The sequence below is a fragment of the Dermacentor andersoni genome, chromosome 1 (assembly GCF_023375885.2).
Source record: "Dermacentor andersoni chromosome 1, qqDerAnde1_hic_scaffold, whole genome shotgun sequence".
Classification (NCBI taxonomy): Eukaryota; Metazoa; Arthropoda; class Arachnida; order Ixodida; family Ixodidae; genus Dermacentor; species Dermacentor andersoni.
This window is the reverse complement of record NC_092814.1, coordinates 257,717,200-257,732,973: the sequence shown is the minus strand read 5'-3', so window position 1 is coordinate 257,732,973 and position 15,774 is coordinate 257,717,200. Positions and strand designations below refer to the sequence as shown.

General features: G+C 45.8%; 1 protein-coding gene across 1 annotated transcript in view; it reads right to left on the bottom strand.

Moving 5' to 3' along the window:
* The window catches only part of LOC126547841 (protein arginine N-methyltransferase 7-like), a 102,227-nt gene that overhangs the window by 5,243 nt on the left and 81,210 nt on the right, over positions 1 to 15,774 (bottom strand). The window contains exons 11-13 of the mRNA XM_050195855.3: positions 15,561 to 15,692; positions 15,142 to 15,384; positions 12,018 to 12,178 (exon numbers count right to left, since the gene is read on the bottom strand). Of these exons, the coding sequence (XP_050051812.1) occupies positions 12,018 to 12,178; positions 15,142 to 15,384; positions 15,561 to 15,692 (536 nt within the window). The remainder of the gene's footprint in view (positions 1 to 12,017; positions 12,179 to 15,141; positions 15,385 to 15,560; positions 15,693 to 15,774) is intronic.

Sequence of the window (15,774 nt, the reverse complement as noted above, 5' to 3'; positions counted from 1 at the left end):
TAATGATCCACCAGTTATCAAACCTACGCATTACATGACCTGCCCAGCTTCATTTCTTTCTCTTAATGCCAATTAGAATATCGGCTATATAGCCATTTGCTCTCTGATCCAAACCGCTCTCTTTGTGTCTCTTAATGTTAATGTTACGCCTAGCATTATTCGTTCCATCGCTGTTTGCATGGTCCTTAACTTGTTCTCCAGCTTCCTTGTCAGTCGCCAAGTTTCTGCCCCATATGTCAGCACCGGTAAAATGGTCTTCAGAAGACTATAGGCTTGGGCTGGTTGGTAATACATAGAAACACTAGAAGCACAGTGCAGGAATGATGATCGACAAAGACTAGACAGGACAAGCACTTGTCCTGTCTAGTCTTTGTCGATCGTCCTTCCCGCGCTATGCTTCTAGTGTAACCGGTAAGATGCACTGATTGCACACTTCCTTTTCAATGATAATGGTAAGCTTACAGTCAGGAGCTGACAATGTCTGCCGTATGTACTCCAACCAATTTTTAATTTTCTGTGAATTTCCTTCTTATCATCAGGGTTCCCTGTAAGTAATTGACCTAGGTAAATGCACTCCTTCAGAGACTCTAGAGCCTGAGTGGCATTTCTGAACTCTTGTTCCCTTGCCCGGCTACTCATCACTACCTTTGTCTTCTGATACTAATCTTCAAGGCCACTCTTACACTCTCTCTGTTAAAGGGCCCCTCACCAGGCCACATAGCAAATTTTGATTATACGCTGGTAGTTGTTACGAGTCCTACAGGGAGTGCTCTGCCTCAAAAAGTTTTCAAATCAGCTCAGTGTAATAGCAGAGATAAAAATATTTCAGTGTCGCAAACCCATGATTCCTGGAGGTGAGCTTCACCACAAACAGATGCTCTCTCCACTTGCCTCATCTAGCCTCTGCAAGTGAAATTCCTTCCCTGCATTCTCCCATACCGGACCTCGAGGATCGCGTGAACGCATACGTTATGGGCCCCGCCGTTATTATTTTTTTTTTCTCACTTTTTTTGCGGCGTGGCGCACTTTCGCTGACGGCATTGTGTGCAACCTGTTGCGATTGTTTAGTTTCGTGCAGCACACGATTTTGCACGCTGTGCACGAGGAAATCTGACTAGCGGTATAAGTCTGTGCTACACGAATACTGAGGCAGACACAAGTGGATCACAGAGCATGATGCTGCGCTGGAACATGGTAGAAAATGACGTAGTTTCGGTGTCTGCGTGCGCGACTGCATGACGTGGGAACAAGCAGACGGAACGGAAGTACATCTTTCTTGCTGCCGTGCGAAGTAAAACAAGAACATGCACACATCCGGTTTGTGTGTTTTATTATTTCTCTAAGCTTTAATTCGTCTATTCTAGCAACATATTGTTACAGTTAATGTTGAACCGGCTTTATTTAAAGGATGGGGTTGATGGTGAAGTAAAGATGGCGTCCCGAGGCTGCGCCAGCTAACGTCTCCTCCTCTTCTTCTCACCCGGCTCATGCCGTAGCAATATTACACAAATAACAGATGTTGGCTTGAATAATTCTCAGTCATGTGTCACCACGATTGACGTCACAGCGCGAACACATGTACGTAGGCGCACTAGCACGTGTATGTCATGCTCCGACTTGGAGCGTCACGGCCACAAGAAGGGAAAACGACGTTCGGTTTGAAATTTCCTATCTTTCCGCGGCGTGTAACGATGTAATACTTTGCAGACACGATCGTTATTGCGCATTGTGTGCTCAGCACTTGTCAGCTCAAAATGTCCAGACTTGGTAAGTGGTCCTTTAAGGTCCTCAATCATTTGTTGTGATTCGTCTCCAGTGTTGCTGAAGTTGCTGAACAGGACAATGCCATCTGCAAACAGAAGGTTGCCGAGATAGTTGCCATTGATTCTTACTGCTAAGCCTTCCCAGTTTAATAGCTTGAATACTTCTTCCAAGCACGCAGTGAATAACATCAGAGAGATTGTGTCTCCTTATCTGACCTCTTTCTTTATAGGTATCTTCCTACTTTTCTTGTTTAGAATTAAGATAGCTGTGGAATCTCTGTAGATATTTTCTAAGATATTTATGTGCGCCACTTGTACTCCTTGATTACATAATGCCTCTATTACTGCTGGTATCTCTACTGAATCAAATGCCTTTTCGTAATCTATGAAAGTCATAGAGAAGCTGCTTGTACTCTGCAGATTTCTCAGTTACCTGATAAATGAGATGGATATGATCCATTGTGGAGTATCCCTTCCTGCAGCCAGCCTGTTCCTTTGGTTGACTAAAGTCCAGTGTTGCCCTTATTCTATAGGAAATTATCTTGGTAAATATATTATATAATACTGGGAGTAAGCTAATGGGCCTATCATTTTTCAGTTCTTGAACACCTTCCCTTTTTGGGAATTATTGTAATATTTGCATTCTTCCAGTTCTCTGCGACCCTTGGAGTCGACAAACACTTCGCATAGAGAGCTGCCAGTTTTTGAAGCATTATGTCTCCTCCATCTTTGATTAAATCGACTGTTATTCCATCTTTTCCTGCCACTTTTCCTCGTTTCATGTCTTGCAAGGCCCTTCTAACTTCATTGCTGGGTATGGAGGAGTCTCTGCAACCTGTTCTTTTTCCTACAGCACAAAGGACAAGGATGAGACGAGTGCACATACACAGCACTGTGTATGTGCACTCGTCTCGTCCTTGTTAAAAAAAAAAATTAAATTACGGGGTTTGACGTGCCAAAACCAATTTCTGATTATGAGGCACGTCGTAGTGGAGGACTCCGGAAATTTTGACCGCCTGGGGTTCTTTAACGTGCACCTAAATTAAGTACACGGGTGTTTTCGCATTTCGCACCCAGTGAAATGCGGCCGCCGTGGCCGGGATTAGATTCCACGTCCTCGTGCTCAGCAGCCCAACACCATAGCCACTGAGCAACCACGGTGGGTCTCGTCCTTGTTCTTTGCGCTGTAGGAAAAAGAATGTCGCACCAACTTGCCCAAGCTTAAACAGTCTCTGCAACTGTATCGTGGCCCCTCTGGGATTTGTACAGGTCAGCATAGAATTCTTCTGCTACAGTTATTATACCTTCGAGATTGCATATATTACCCTATTTATCTTTAAGTGCATACATCTTGGTTTGTTCTATGCAAAGTTTCCGTCTCACCGATTTCATGCTGCGTCCATTTTTATGGCTTCCTCAGTTTTTCTCACATTTTCGAATATCTCTTATTTTCTCCTTGTTGATCAATTTTGACAGTTCTACGAATTCTATCTTATCTCTTGAGTTGGACACTTTCATTCTTTGTCATTTCTTTATTAGGTTCTTTGTTACTTGGGAGAGCTTGCCTACAGGTTGCCTTGGTGCCTTACCTCCCACTTCAATTGCTGCCTCTGAAGCAAGCCTAGTTATGGTTTCATTTATTACCTCTATGTCATCTTCATCGCTCTGTTCTAAGGCTGCATATTTGTTTGCAAACAGCAGCCTGAATTGGTCTGCTTTTACCCTTACTGTGTCTAAGTTGGCCTGTTTCTTGCCGACCAATTTTACTCTTTCTCTCTTCAAATTAAGGTGAATCTGAGCCCTCACCAACCTATGATCACTGCACTTTACTCTACCTAACACTTTAACATCCTTCACTTTGCTGGGATCGGCACAAAGTATGAAATCAATTTCATTTCTTGTTTCGCCATCAGGGCTTTTTCAGGTCCATTTTCTGTTGCTATGCTTCCTGAAAAAGGTGTTCATTATTCGCAAAACCTATTGTTTCTATACTATTTTAGGCATACTTAGTTTTAGATAAATTTCTTGTTAATTTTTGTGCAGAATATAACACTGATGCCAGATCGCTGAATTTTGCTTTTCTTAATACTGAAAAAAATTGAATTTTTCACTATGAAGTAGTGGTCTTACTTGCAAAAAAAATTTTTTTTTTTAGAAAGAGACAAACACCCTGAAATATAAAAATAGGCTCACAATTATGTATATGTTCTTTCCTTCTAAAACAATAACACAAAGGAAGACGCAATGTCCCTATAATTTTGCAACAATAGGTTTTGTTAGCAACCACAACCATTTAACATTGTATGAGTCATAATTGCTTTAAAAATTAAGCTAGAGCAATGATACTTAGCCCAGAGTACTGTGTGAATGCCACAAAGAATATGTCCAATTTTCACTGAAATAGGAGGCAGTGGCTCAAAAGCTGGGGATCTTGGCCTGTGTCCGCCTTTAAACATGAAAAAATAGTTGCACAAAACCTTGTGTACTGCAAACTGAAGCTGGTGTCTTTAAAAATGTATTACAACTATATATTGTCCGTAAACATATTGTAACGATGTTAATAAAACAACAATATTTATTAAGGGCGAACTTGTGCCCACAAGTAAAAGTCACTGCAGTCGTGAAGAAATCCGCGGCAGTCGCGTTCTCAAACTGGGCTCGAACCGTCTTCCTCTTTCTTCTTGCATGACACCTCGTGTGCGTGGCGCATGCGAGCTGGGTCCAACTGGCTACCTGTGCCACGAAGATCGCTGCCTGTTGCTGAACAACACAGTAGGGCGTGCACAGTGTCCAATACGAAGGGCGCGCAACTTGAATGTGACCAAGTTGTCGCGGCATTATCCCCCTCCTTACCACATAGGCCCGATGTGTGAGAGGAAGTACGGGTTGCTGTGGGCTCTCATGTCTTTTTTTTTTTTTTTTCCATGACTTTTCCTGGTAGGGTTTTATGCGGACAACATGCACGACTTTCGCAGAGTTGCGCCGTCTTGGGCTCTCGTGCCCAGCGGATTTCACTTCGTAAGTGACGTCGCTTATATGACGAAGTATTTCGTAAGGGCCGAAGTATCGGCGCAGAAGCTTTTCAGACAGTCCACGACGTTGCACTGGGGTCCATACCCACACCTTGTCACCGGGCTGATAATGAGCTTCACTACGGCGCTCGTTGTACCGGCTGGAGTCGATGCGTTGTTGGCGGCGTATTCGGTACCTTGCCATCTGTCGTGCCTCCTCGGCTCTTTGCAAGAAATCATCGAGGTCAGATGAGTTATTGTTTTCTTCATCTAACAGCAACATAGCAGCCAAAGTTGTGGTTACTGCTCGGCCAAATACAAGTTCAAAGGGAGCGACTCGTGTTGTTTCTTGAGCGGCCGTATTATATGCGAAGATGATGTACGGCAAAATTTTGTCCCACAGCCTATGTTCAACGTTGACATACATCGAAAGCATGTCAGTCAGCGTTCTGTTGAGGCGTTCAGTTAAACCGTTTGTCTGAGGGTGGTACGCCGTAGTTCTCCTGTGATCAGTATGTGTCATTTGCAACAAGCATTTCATTAGGTCCGCAGTAACGGCTGTTCCACGATTGGTAATAAGAACTGTGGGAGCGCCATGCTTGAGCACGATATTGTTGACAAAGTATTTTGCAACTTCGACAGCTGTTGCACTGTACAGGGAATCAGTTTCTGTGTAACGGGTCAGATAGTCCGTGGCCACAACTATCCACTTCTTGCGTAAAGATGATGTTGGGAAGGGTCCAAGGAGGTCCATACCGACTAGTTGGAATGGGGCTTTTGGTGGCTCTAATGGCTGGAGGAGGCCTGCCAGTTTTACGGATGGAGTCTTGCGCCTTTGACACTCGCAACAAGTCTTGACGTGGTGCTGCACTGATGCTAATAACTTAGGCCAGTAGTATTTCAGACGAATCCTGGCGAATGTACGGATCACGCCCATGTGTCCAGATGTCGGTTCATCATGACACGCATGCAAAATTTCTTCTCGCATAGCTGTGGGTACGACAAGTAAAAACCGTCCAACGTGGTGTAGTGCCAAGGACTACATGACGATGTTCAACGAACTTACACAGTTCCACCGTCTGGCTCGAAGGACATTCCCACCCCCGCACCCGGGGCTGAGCCGAGCGGAGGCGGTGCTGTTCAGACAATTGCAAACTGGCTCCTTACCCACCCGAGTGTTAACGACTCATTTATACCTGAAATTATATGTGAGTGATGTGTGCCGCGTGTGCCAGCGGGGGAGGGCCACCCTGACGCACATCCTATGGGATTGCACCAAGTTCCCCGATGAAGCTTCGACAAGTACGATTCCGCCGCGACTCACGGCTGCAGCGAAATGCTATGACCACGAAAGCCAAACCTGGGCCATCCAGCAGGTCTCGGCGGCTCTTGAAAGACAAAGGCCGAGTGAAATCGACGGAATGTTGCCCCTCAGGGCGACCGACCGCGGGAGTAACACGCGCTGGAGTTGAGTAGAGACCACCCGCTGAGAAGACGTCAGGACCCGCGTCACGGCGCCATTTAGTCATGGTGTCGTTCTGCAGGCGACTAAATGAAGTTGTTTCTCTCTCTCTCTCTCTCACTGTTCTCAAAGTTTCTCTTGTAGAGGACATTTCCTCGCATACAGAAAGAGGCTAGTCCTCTAGAGAAAATACGCGGGAGTTGAACGTCGAGTCCCTCCAGGCGCCGTATAAGTGGAAGCAAGTCTGGGTCATCTCGTTGTTGTTGAGCGATTTGTGACGCGTCAACAATGCCAAGGAAAGGGAAATCCTCTTCTCCTGACACAGCAGTCTCGACTGGTGCGCGTGACAAGCAGTCAGCATCGCTGTGTTTCCTCCCGGATCGGTATACGACAATAATATCATACTCTTGAAGCCTAAGGCTCCATCTTGCTAGTCATCCGGATGGATCCTTGAGATTCGCCAGCCAGCAAAGCGAATCACTGACTGCTCTGAATGGTCTACCATAGAGGTAGGACCGAAATTTACATATTGCCCGAATGACTGCAAGACACTTTCTCTCGGTTGCTGAGTAGTTTGCCTCTGCTTTCGAGAGCTTACGGCTGGCATAAGCTATTACTTTCTCCTCGCCGTTCTTCCACTGTACTAGTATGGCACCGAGGCCGACGTTACTCGCATCGGTATGAACTTCAGTGTTGGCTGTCTCATCAAAATGGGCAAGGATTGGAGAAGATTGCAGGCGTTTCCTTAACTCGTCAAAGGCGTCTTGTTGTTCGTTTTCCCACATGAAAGGTTGATCTTCTCTTGTTAGCATTGTAAGGGGCTCAGCAATCTTTGAAAAGTTTTCCACAAATCTTCTGTAGTATGCGCATAAACCCAAAAAACGTCGCACTGACTTTTTTTCTGTGGGGGTCGGGAACCTCGCAACAGCTGCTGTCTTTTCGGGATCTGGGCGAACGCCTTCAGGACTGATGACGTGTCCGAGAAACCAAAGTTCACCGAAGCTGAATCGACATTTTTCCGGCTTAATTGTCAAGTGTGATGCGCGGATAGCTCCTAGTACTAGTCGCAGGCGCTCTAGATGTTGGTCAAATGTGGTGGAAAATACGACCACATCATCCAAATACACTAAGCATGACTGCCATTTCAATCCTGCGAGAACAGTGTCCATCATTCGCTGGAACGTTGCAGGCGCGGAACAGAGGCCGAATGGAAGCGCTTTAAATTCGTAGAGGCCATCAGGAGTTACGAATGCTGTCTTTTCACGGTTCCACTCATCCACCTCTATTTGCCAATATCCACTCTCGAGATCCAGGGAGGAGAAAACCTTTGCACATCGGAGCCGATCTAACGTATCGTCGATACGCGAAAGGGGATATACATCCCGCTTAGAAGGACGTGCGCCGTACCTTCGAGGAAGTGGAGAAGCAGCCAGAAAAATCCTTTATCAGGGCATATACGTACGTTTCTCTTGGGCTTCCGGGAGTCTCGGGTTGACGGTAATTGATCTGTCGACACTGCAGGTTCCTGGCAGGGCAGTTGACGTTGTACTTAGGCTGCATAATTCGGTCACTACACAGAACTCGTGGAAATAGGCAATAGCTGTTCCTTGTGTGATGTGTTGGAATTCATTTCCGAAATTCGTAAGTGCAACATTTGCACGGCCATCGCTTAACTGAACAAGACCCCGAGCCACACAAATACCTTTGTTGAAAAGGAGCTCTATGTTTCCATCCGCTATGCCTTCGCGGTCAGAAAATCTTTCATTCTCCACAAGAACCATTATACTGCAGCGTGGCGGTACAGTTACGTCAATATCAGCGATGCGCAGTGCAGCAAGACGTCGCTCCTCCGATTCTTCCACAGGTATAGCTTGTTTTGTCGAGAAAGACACACTGGACCTATGTAGGTTAATTATGGCACCGTTAGCTTGCAGAAAATCCATTCTCAATATAAGTTCCCGTGAACATTCTGGCAGTACAATAAAGTCAGAAACGTAAGTAGCCTTTTAAAAAAAAATTAAATTATGGGGTTTTACGTGCCAAAACCACTTTCTGATTATGAGGCACGCCGTAGTGGAGGACTCCGGAAATTTTGGCCACCTGGGGTTCTTTAACGTGCACCTAAATCTAAGCACACAGGTGTTTTCACATTTCGCCCCCACCGAAATGCGGCCACCGTGGCCGGGATTCGATCCCGCGACCTCGTGCTCAGCAGCCCAACACCATAGCCACTGAGCAACCACGGCAGGTAAGTAAAGCCTTTTATCGTAAGTCTTGCGGTGCATCGGCCAAGGGGCGTAATAAGATGACTGCCTGCCGTGCGTATCTGCGGACCAGTCCACTGCGTCACAACTTTTTTCAGGTGCTTCGCCATCTTGAAGCTTACTTTCGAATAATCAGCGCCGGTGTCGACTAAGGCATTCAGCTCGCATCCGTCTATTATCAACCGCAAATCTGACGTAATCATTTCGTTCCTGCACCTGTATACTGGAATTATCTCGTCACCGCACTGGAACCGTGTTGGAGGATCTTCGTAACTCTGGTTATCAATCAGCAGCCTCACCTCCACAGGTTGCTTGCTTCAGTTTTCCTGGTGTGGTCTTGGTGAACGACACCTAGGCAATCTTGGAGACGTGTGTGGGCTAGGCGATCGGTAGCGCATGGGCGACGGTGACCGTTGTTGATGTTCGCGAGAAGTAATGGGGCTTTGGCACGTCGACAAGCATTCTTCAATCTCTGCTGGCCATTCACCGTTTCGGGGGCATGGTGCGCTTAAGGGAAAACCCCTTAATCCAGCTTGACGGTACGGGCAGAACCTATACAGGTGACCCGCTTCTCTGCAGTGGAAACACAGAGGCCTGTGCTCGTGGTCACGCCAGACGTCACTTTTTCGGGGCCTTTGTTCCACAAAACGAGGTGCACTACGTGCTGAAGGCGGATAGGCAGCCGGTGGTTCCAGCAGACGAGGTGCACTGCGTACTGTTGGCGGGTAGGGAACGGTTGTCGCAACTGCTCCACTACTGTGAACCGCGGCTTGCCTGAGTATGTCGGCGTACATTGGGGTGCGCCGCATCGGCTGTGGCTCGCGGTCTGGATCCCGTATGACCTGGCTCAGTTCGTCCCGGACAACGTCGATGATAGATAGTGCAGTTGGAGCCTGAGGTGTCAGCAGCTTGTTGAGCTCTTCCCTGATCACTGACCGGACCAGCTCCCACAGGGCTTCAAGGTCGTTTGGCATGCCTCCAGAGAAGACATGGGCAGGTGCACAGCTTGCCTCATGTTGTATTGCCGAGCCCGCTGTTCGAGCGTCTTTTCGATGGTCGTTGCTTCGTATTTGACTCGGCAACCGTGCGTGGTGGGCTGCGGACGAAAACTGTGAAGAGTTCCTGCTTTACTCCACGCATGAGATGGCGCAGCTTCTTATCTTCACTCATGTTTGGATCAGCACGCTTGAACAGGCGGGACATGTCCTCGATGCACATCGTCACATTCTCGTTTGCGAGTTGGTTCCTAGGTTGAAGTGCAATTTCCGCCTTTTCTTTCCGATCCATGCTGGCGTACGCTTCTAGCAGTTGTCGAAATTCCTCCCAAGAGGACAAGGAGGGTTTGTGGTTTTCATACCACGTTTTTGCGAAGTCCTCCAAAGCGAAATATACGTTATGGAGCTTCTGTCTCTCATTTCGTTCATTAAAGCTCGCCACTCTCTCGAATAGTTCCAACCAGTCTTCCACGTCTTCGAATGAGTCGCCGTGGAATGTTGGCGGCTTGCGAGGTTGGCTTACCACCCGCTGTGCCGGTGTTACCTGGCTAGTCATTGTGGCGGCGTCCGTTGTCCGAGTTTCCCTTGGCATGAAGAGAAGAGGGCCGAATTCGGGCGAGTCACCTCGAAGACGGCGGCTGGTCCGCTGGTGTACAGGTGTCAGTTCCATGGGATGGACTCGCTGGTGGTCGGGACTGTGTTGACTTCCGTTCGTGGGGCTTCGACTAATACCCCGCACCTCCACCAGAAATGTAACGATGTTAATAAAACAACAATATTTATTAAGGGCGTACTTGTGCCCACAAGTAAAAGTCACTGCGATCGTGAAGAAATCCGCGGCAGTCGCATTCTCAAACTGGGCTCGAACCGTCTTCCTCTTTCTTCTCGTGTGACACCTCGTGCATGTGGTGCATGCGAGCTGGGTCCAACCGGCTACCCGTGCCACGAAGATCGCTGCCTGTTGCTGAACAACAACACGGTAGGCGTGCACAGTGTCCAATACGAAGGGCGCGCAACTTAAATGCGACCAAGTTGTCACGGCGATATCATTACATTTTAACCCTTTGTGAGGTGCTACTTTTTCCTTGAAATTTCGTTCATAAAATCTGAAGAATAGCATTCAGCAGGGCAAAAGAAAATGTTTGACACGTTTTTCAAGAAACATGGTGCAGCAGTTCTCGAAAGAAAAGTGGTACATATATGTACCACTGTCCGCAGGCGGTTTAAAATGAAGAGACAATGTGTAACAGGAACGATATTCACAAAGTCAATGCTGCTGTTCGCTTGTGGAATGGCTAAAAACATTCGACACATAGCGGAACTTGGCATTTGCTGCACAGAAAGCTCGTTCGAACTTGCTGCTGTGTCGTGGAGCCCAACCTACACCTCTGTCGACAGGCCGACCGCTACGGGTGACGATCTCGGCTGAGAAGTCTGATGTCGTCAGGATCTCCTACCATATGCTTGCCGTCCCCTTCTTGCTTTTACGGGAGACAATCCTTTGCTATTACCTCCGCTTTCAGAAAGAAAGCAAATGCACGGCCTGTGCGATTTGACCGGTGCGATAGCCGTCCACTTAGGCCTAACAACCCCAGCCAAAAGTGAGCCCAGAACAGACAATTCAAAACGGTGAACAATTAGGGCGCCCTCAATGTATGTATATGGTTGCAGATGAATCAATAGGTTCCATTTAGTAAACGGGTAAAAGGATACACTTAGTAGGCATGTTGAAGCAGCGTTCTGAGTGAGTTTTTCCCTCGCCACAGCAGCACGTACTGAACCGCAATGAAGACATTTGCAAAAACTAAGTTACTCTTCGCACCATATGATGGAATAAAATAAAAACGCCCATAAAGCTTTCTAAATGCCTGGGTAGGTGGCAGCACTAGTAAAATTGGCTCCAATTTGAACAGTTGTTTCATTACGGGCATTTGAAACGTGCCCAAAATGTGGTACATATTTGTACCACTGTACCACAAAGGGTTAACGAGAGATGTGGGGATTGACACAAAGTTTTGTATTTTTACTCCAATTGTAAAAAAAGTTGGCACCTTTAAATGTGGAAGAACAGCTACACAAAAGATAGCATATTGCAAACTGTTCAAAATGTCTTATTTACCTATTTGCAAAACCTAATAGTATTCACACAGTGGCTGTAAATCAAATCATTACACTTTAATTAAGAAAAAAAAAACAACACTAAAAAGCAAATACTGGATGCTTCTTTAGACATCTGCCCAACATTCAGTTGTGTTATCTGTATAGAAAGCCTCACTGCTATTCAAAATGTTGTGCATGCTAAGTGGGACACCATGCATGTGTTTTTAGGTGCATGTAATATGAACATGCACTAGAGTAGTTATGCTTCAAAACTTGACTGGGTTCACCTTTTAATTGAATTCCAACCACAGTCAACCCAACGAAGTCTTCTTGAAAGTGACAACTAAAGGCCCTTCAAAAACTGTGGAGCAACATTACACTTAACCTGTCCCCAGCGGACAATGTTCACAATAGATTCTTACCTTTCAAACAGCACCTCTCCAGTACATGATATCATGCCTGTTGTTTCAGGGTCTTTTGTAATGTCAAGCGTGACAATTGTAAACTCTTGTGTCATAGCCATGCATGGGTACTCCCACAGTGGTTGGGGCTCCACACGGTCATCAGCGACGAACTGGGCGTCCTGAAAACGTTTAACTCAATAAATACTCCACAAGGATAGTGCTTGTGCTGTTAGTTTTGAAACCCAAATATTTTTGTATGAGCTGTTCTAGGCAACTGGAAAACGGTAAATGGTTCCATCTCACAAACTTGCTTTCAAGCAACTTCGCACTTGATTAGTGTCTATTTCGCTTGCAAGTATTGCATATAAGTAAGATTCTTCGTTTGTGGGTAAAGCCTGGTAATTGCCAATTTTTACACCTGACACAAGTTTTGTGAAGATTGGATTAAACCCGATTTCTCCCCAAAATTCTGCCCTTTCGTAAGGGGCAAGAAAAAATGCAGGTATCCGAAGGCTGTGCCTTGTCTCAGTGCCACTACTGCATTGGAAACGCGTGAAATGCCAAAAAGAGTGCAATTGAAATGATGAGAAAATCTCACTCAACCAAAAGAAAGAAATGGTAAGGTGCATTCCTCCCTGTTTCACTGTCTTCCTGTTTTTACTTGCACACACAAAGCGATGAACCCTGCGAACAACACGCCGCATGTTGTCTATGGACAAGCCAAAGCTGTTTGGTTTGTCATGGGTTTTACCACTGAAGCTGCTGCTGACAGACAACGAAAGCATTGGCAATGGTGTGATGAATTTTTTTTAAACTCCGGCAAAGAAGAAATGTTATGTGTTTTTTACAATCTGGGCAGATCTCGAAGATGGTACAATGTCGCACAGTGTCTCGGTAGCGTTACCTGTCATGAGGAAAGGACGGCAGAATTTGGGCCGATCCAGTAGCAATGTTGTCTAACAGATTGTTTCATAGTGCTAGCTCCCACAAGAGAAGAATGGGAGAAAATGCTCCCGCTTGTGCCATGTGTTGAGAAGCATGAGAGAAGTATGCGTGCTAATCAGACTGTTGTGCTAGGGGGCAGAGGTTCAATCCCATCATGGGACACTTGATTTTTTTTTTTATTGAGAGGCTCAAAACAATGTGATAGAGAGGGAGAGAGAGAGAAAAGCTTTGTTTCAATGACTTCTAGTTCGACTCATCAGTAGCATTCTTGTTACCATAGAGCGGCAGAGCCATGCTGGCCTCTCATGTGGTTAATGTGTGCCACAAGAAGAGGCCACACAGTGTCATCATGTTGCAGTGTTGGAGCAGTCCAGCTTTCCCAGGAGTTGGGATAAGATGGGATTGAAGAACAGTTAATGATTTTGGGGGATGAGAGGGCTCGGGGGCAGCTCACTATCGTGCTCGCTACCAAGCACGCTCTGCCCTTGTGACAATAAACTCCAATCATCATCATCATCGCAAGCGTACTAGCTACTGCGCTTGTCTGTGGGATTTTCCCGTGGAAGCTGCATTAAAACCGGCATTTCGTCCCATGCAGCTACAATGTAAGCAGTACATCACCGTATGTGTATACATAGAGTTCTATGGAAGGGTAAACAGCAGTCAGAAAACGCCGCATTATAGCCGGTTGAGCACTAAAAAGGGTTATAAGTCGTTTAAGCTGTTTTGCAACAGTCTGCCGTTGCAGCTTGATAATGCTTGAATTGAGCGATACATACTTGAAGTGACAGTACAGCGAAACTGTGTGTGTGACTTCTTGTTGCACATGCAGGCATTCTGTTTTCTCCGTTTCTAAGTTCCAGTGCTTGACTGAGTTGACAGACCTGAGTTGACTAAGCACAAAACCATAACTTTGGCAGCCGGACGAAACAGCACTGGTTAGGTCTAACAGCCAAGGGCAGTGTGAACGTGATGAAAATTACTCGCTGGCCAGTGTGGTGGGGTGTGGCTGACTGCTGTGAGAAGTTTCCCACTATGCTGATATGTTCGTAAGAGTGGCTCAACGGTGATCGAGCCAGAGGATCACATGCTGATGGCTATAGAAAAGGTGTTTGGGTCTGTGGGTGACCAGCTGAAACTACAGCGAGCAGGCCTACCAACCTTCTCTACGTGTTTGCTTGACAAAATGGGTTAAGCTAGCGTGTATGCAGAAAGCACCAAGCTGACTTTGTGCAATGCAGTCTAAACTGCCACGGTGTCATGCAGTCAAAATTGCATGTAACATCTCCATTTTGCAGCACCACGATGATGTGCGACACACATCAGGCTGTGTGACAGGCAAACACACGTCCATACAGCCTTGACTACTGACACGCTCGCTGTAGACGTACACAGTGGTGTACGTCGAAGCATGTTGGCGAGGGTCTCGTTCAGACGCTCCGTAAGACCATTCGTCTGCAGGTGATAGGCAGTTGTCCTCCTGTATTAAAGTGGAAAGTTGGGTGAGTTGGTATGGATTCATAATGGTAACAGCGTGAAAAAAACGACGCCAGAGTGAAAGGACACAGGATGACACAGGACAGCGCTCGTCCTGTGTCCTTTCGCTCTGTCGTCGTCTTGTTCGCGCTGTTACCATTATGAAAGTTGTCCTCCTGTGGCTTGTCTGGCTGTATTGTGAAATGGCTTGGGTCGACCAACACTGAGTCAAAGTTGGTCAACAAATCTGTTGTACTGCTGGCATAGTACAATTTTAACTTGCGTTTCTGCATGGAAATATTTGAATAGCAGCATTTTGAAAATAAATTGTTTGCCGAGTTGAAACTCTTTACACCTTTGTAATTTTTTAAAAAAAGATTTGTCAGCTTTTGGCTGTTGGATAGGGTCTAAGGTTAACTCAACAACTATTCAAATTATTCAATTCAAACCAAAAAATTGATATTTTTATTTTTCATGTGTACTCCAAATATAGAAGTGGTCCTGTGGAGAGAGAGCCCACTTCCACCACACAAAGAAAACTGAAAGCAGTATGTACTTATCATGCGTTCATTGCTACAGCATAAGTGAGCACCAAATAGCAAATACACTAGCTCAAATGGAAACTGAAGCAGGACTATGGCATATCTATTAAGTGCAACTGCAGCTTAATGGTTACAGTGTAATGAGGTATAAAAGAATATTGCTGACACATTCAACGTACCTGAATCAGCCGGTCAAATGAACCCAGGTTGAAACCTTGTGTGGCTTGAATAGGAGCTTTAATCTTCCAGAGGTCCCGGAAGTGAACTGCCACCCCTTTTAAACAGAAGCCTTGAGGAATGGTTACAACAGAGTCTGGAGGGCCCATTAGGTGTTGCAGTGAACGTTTTTGGTACCAGAATTTTAGGTTATGCCATGGCAGCATGCTGGTGCTGAAGTGTGGCTCACCGAGCAGCACAAATGCCTACAGAGAAAACGGAATTTCATGTACCAAGATTACAAACAAATAATAAATGAAATAGTTTTTCTAGCACTGCTCATAATACATGATGAATTTAATGCTATCTAGACATTTATACTTCTACCTTAATCCAATTTTTCTATGACAATGGATTTAAATGATTTCAAGTTGAAAATTACCTTTTTCTCCTTGTCTTGTTCAGAGAGGCAGAGTGCATCCTTTTTGATTCCAACTATATTGCAAATCTCATTTTGCTTAGTGTATTCCTCTAGCAAAGAATAAACATAGGTATCTTGCACAACAACATAAACCTGAAAAAAAAGAAGCATGGGAAATGTATGAAAATTTTCAATTTGTGCCTGGTGCTAAATCGTAAACTTAAAACCCTTACAG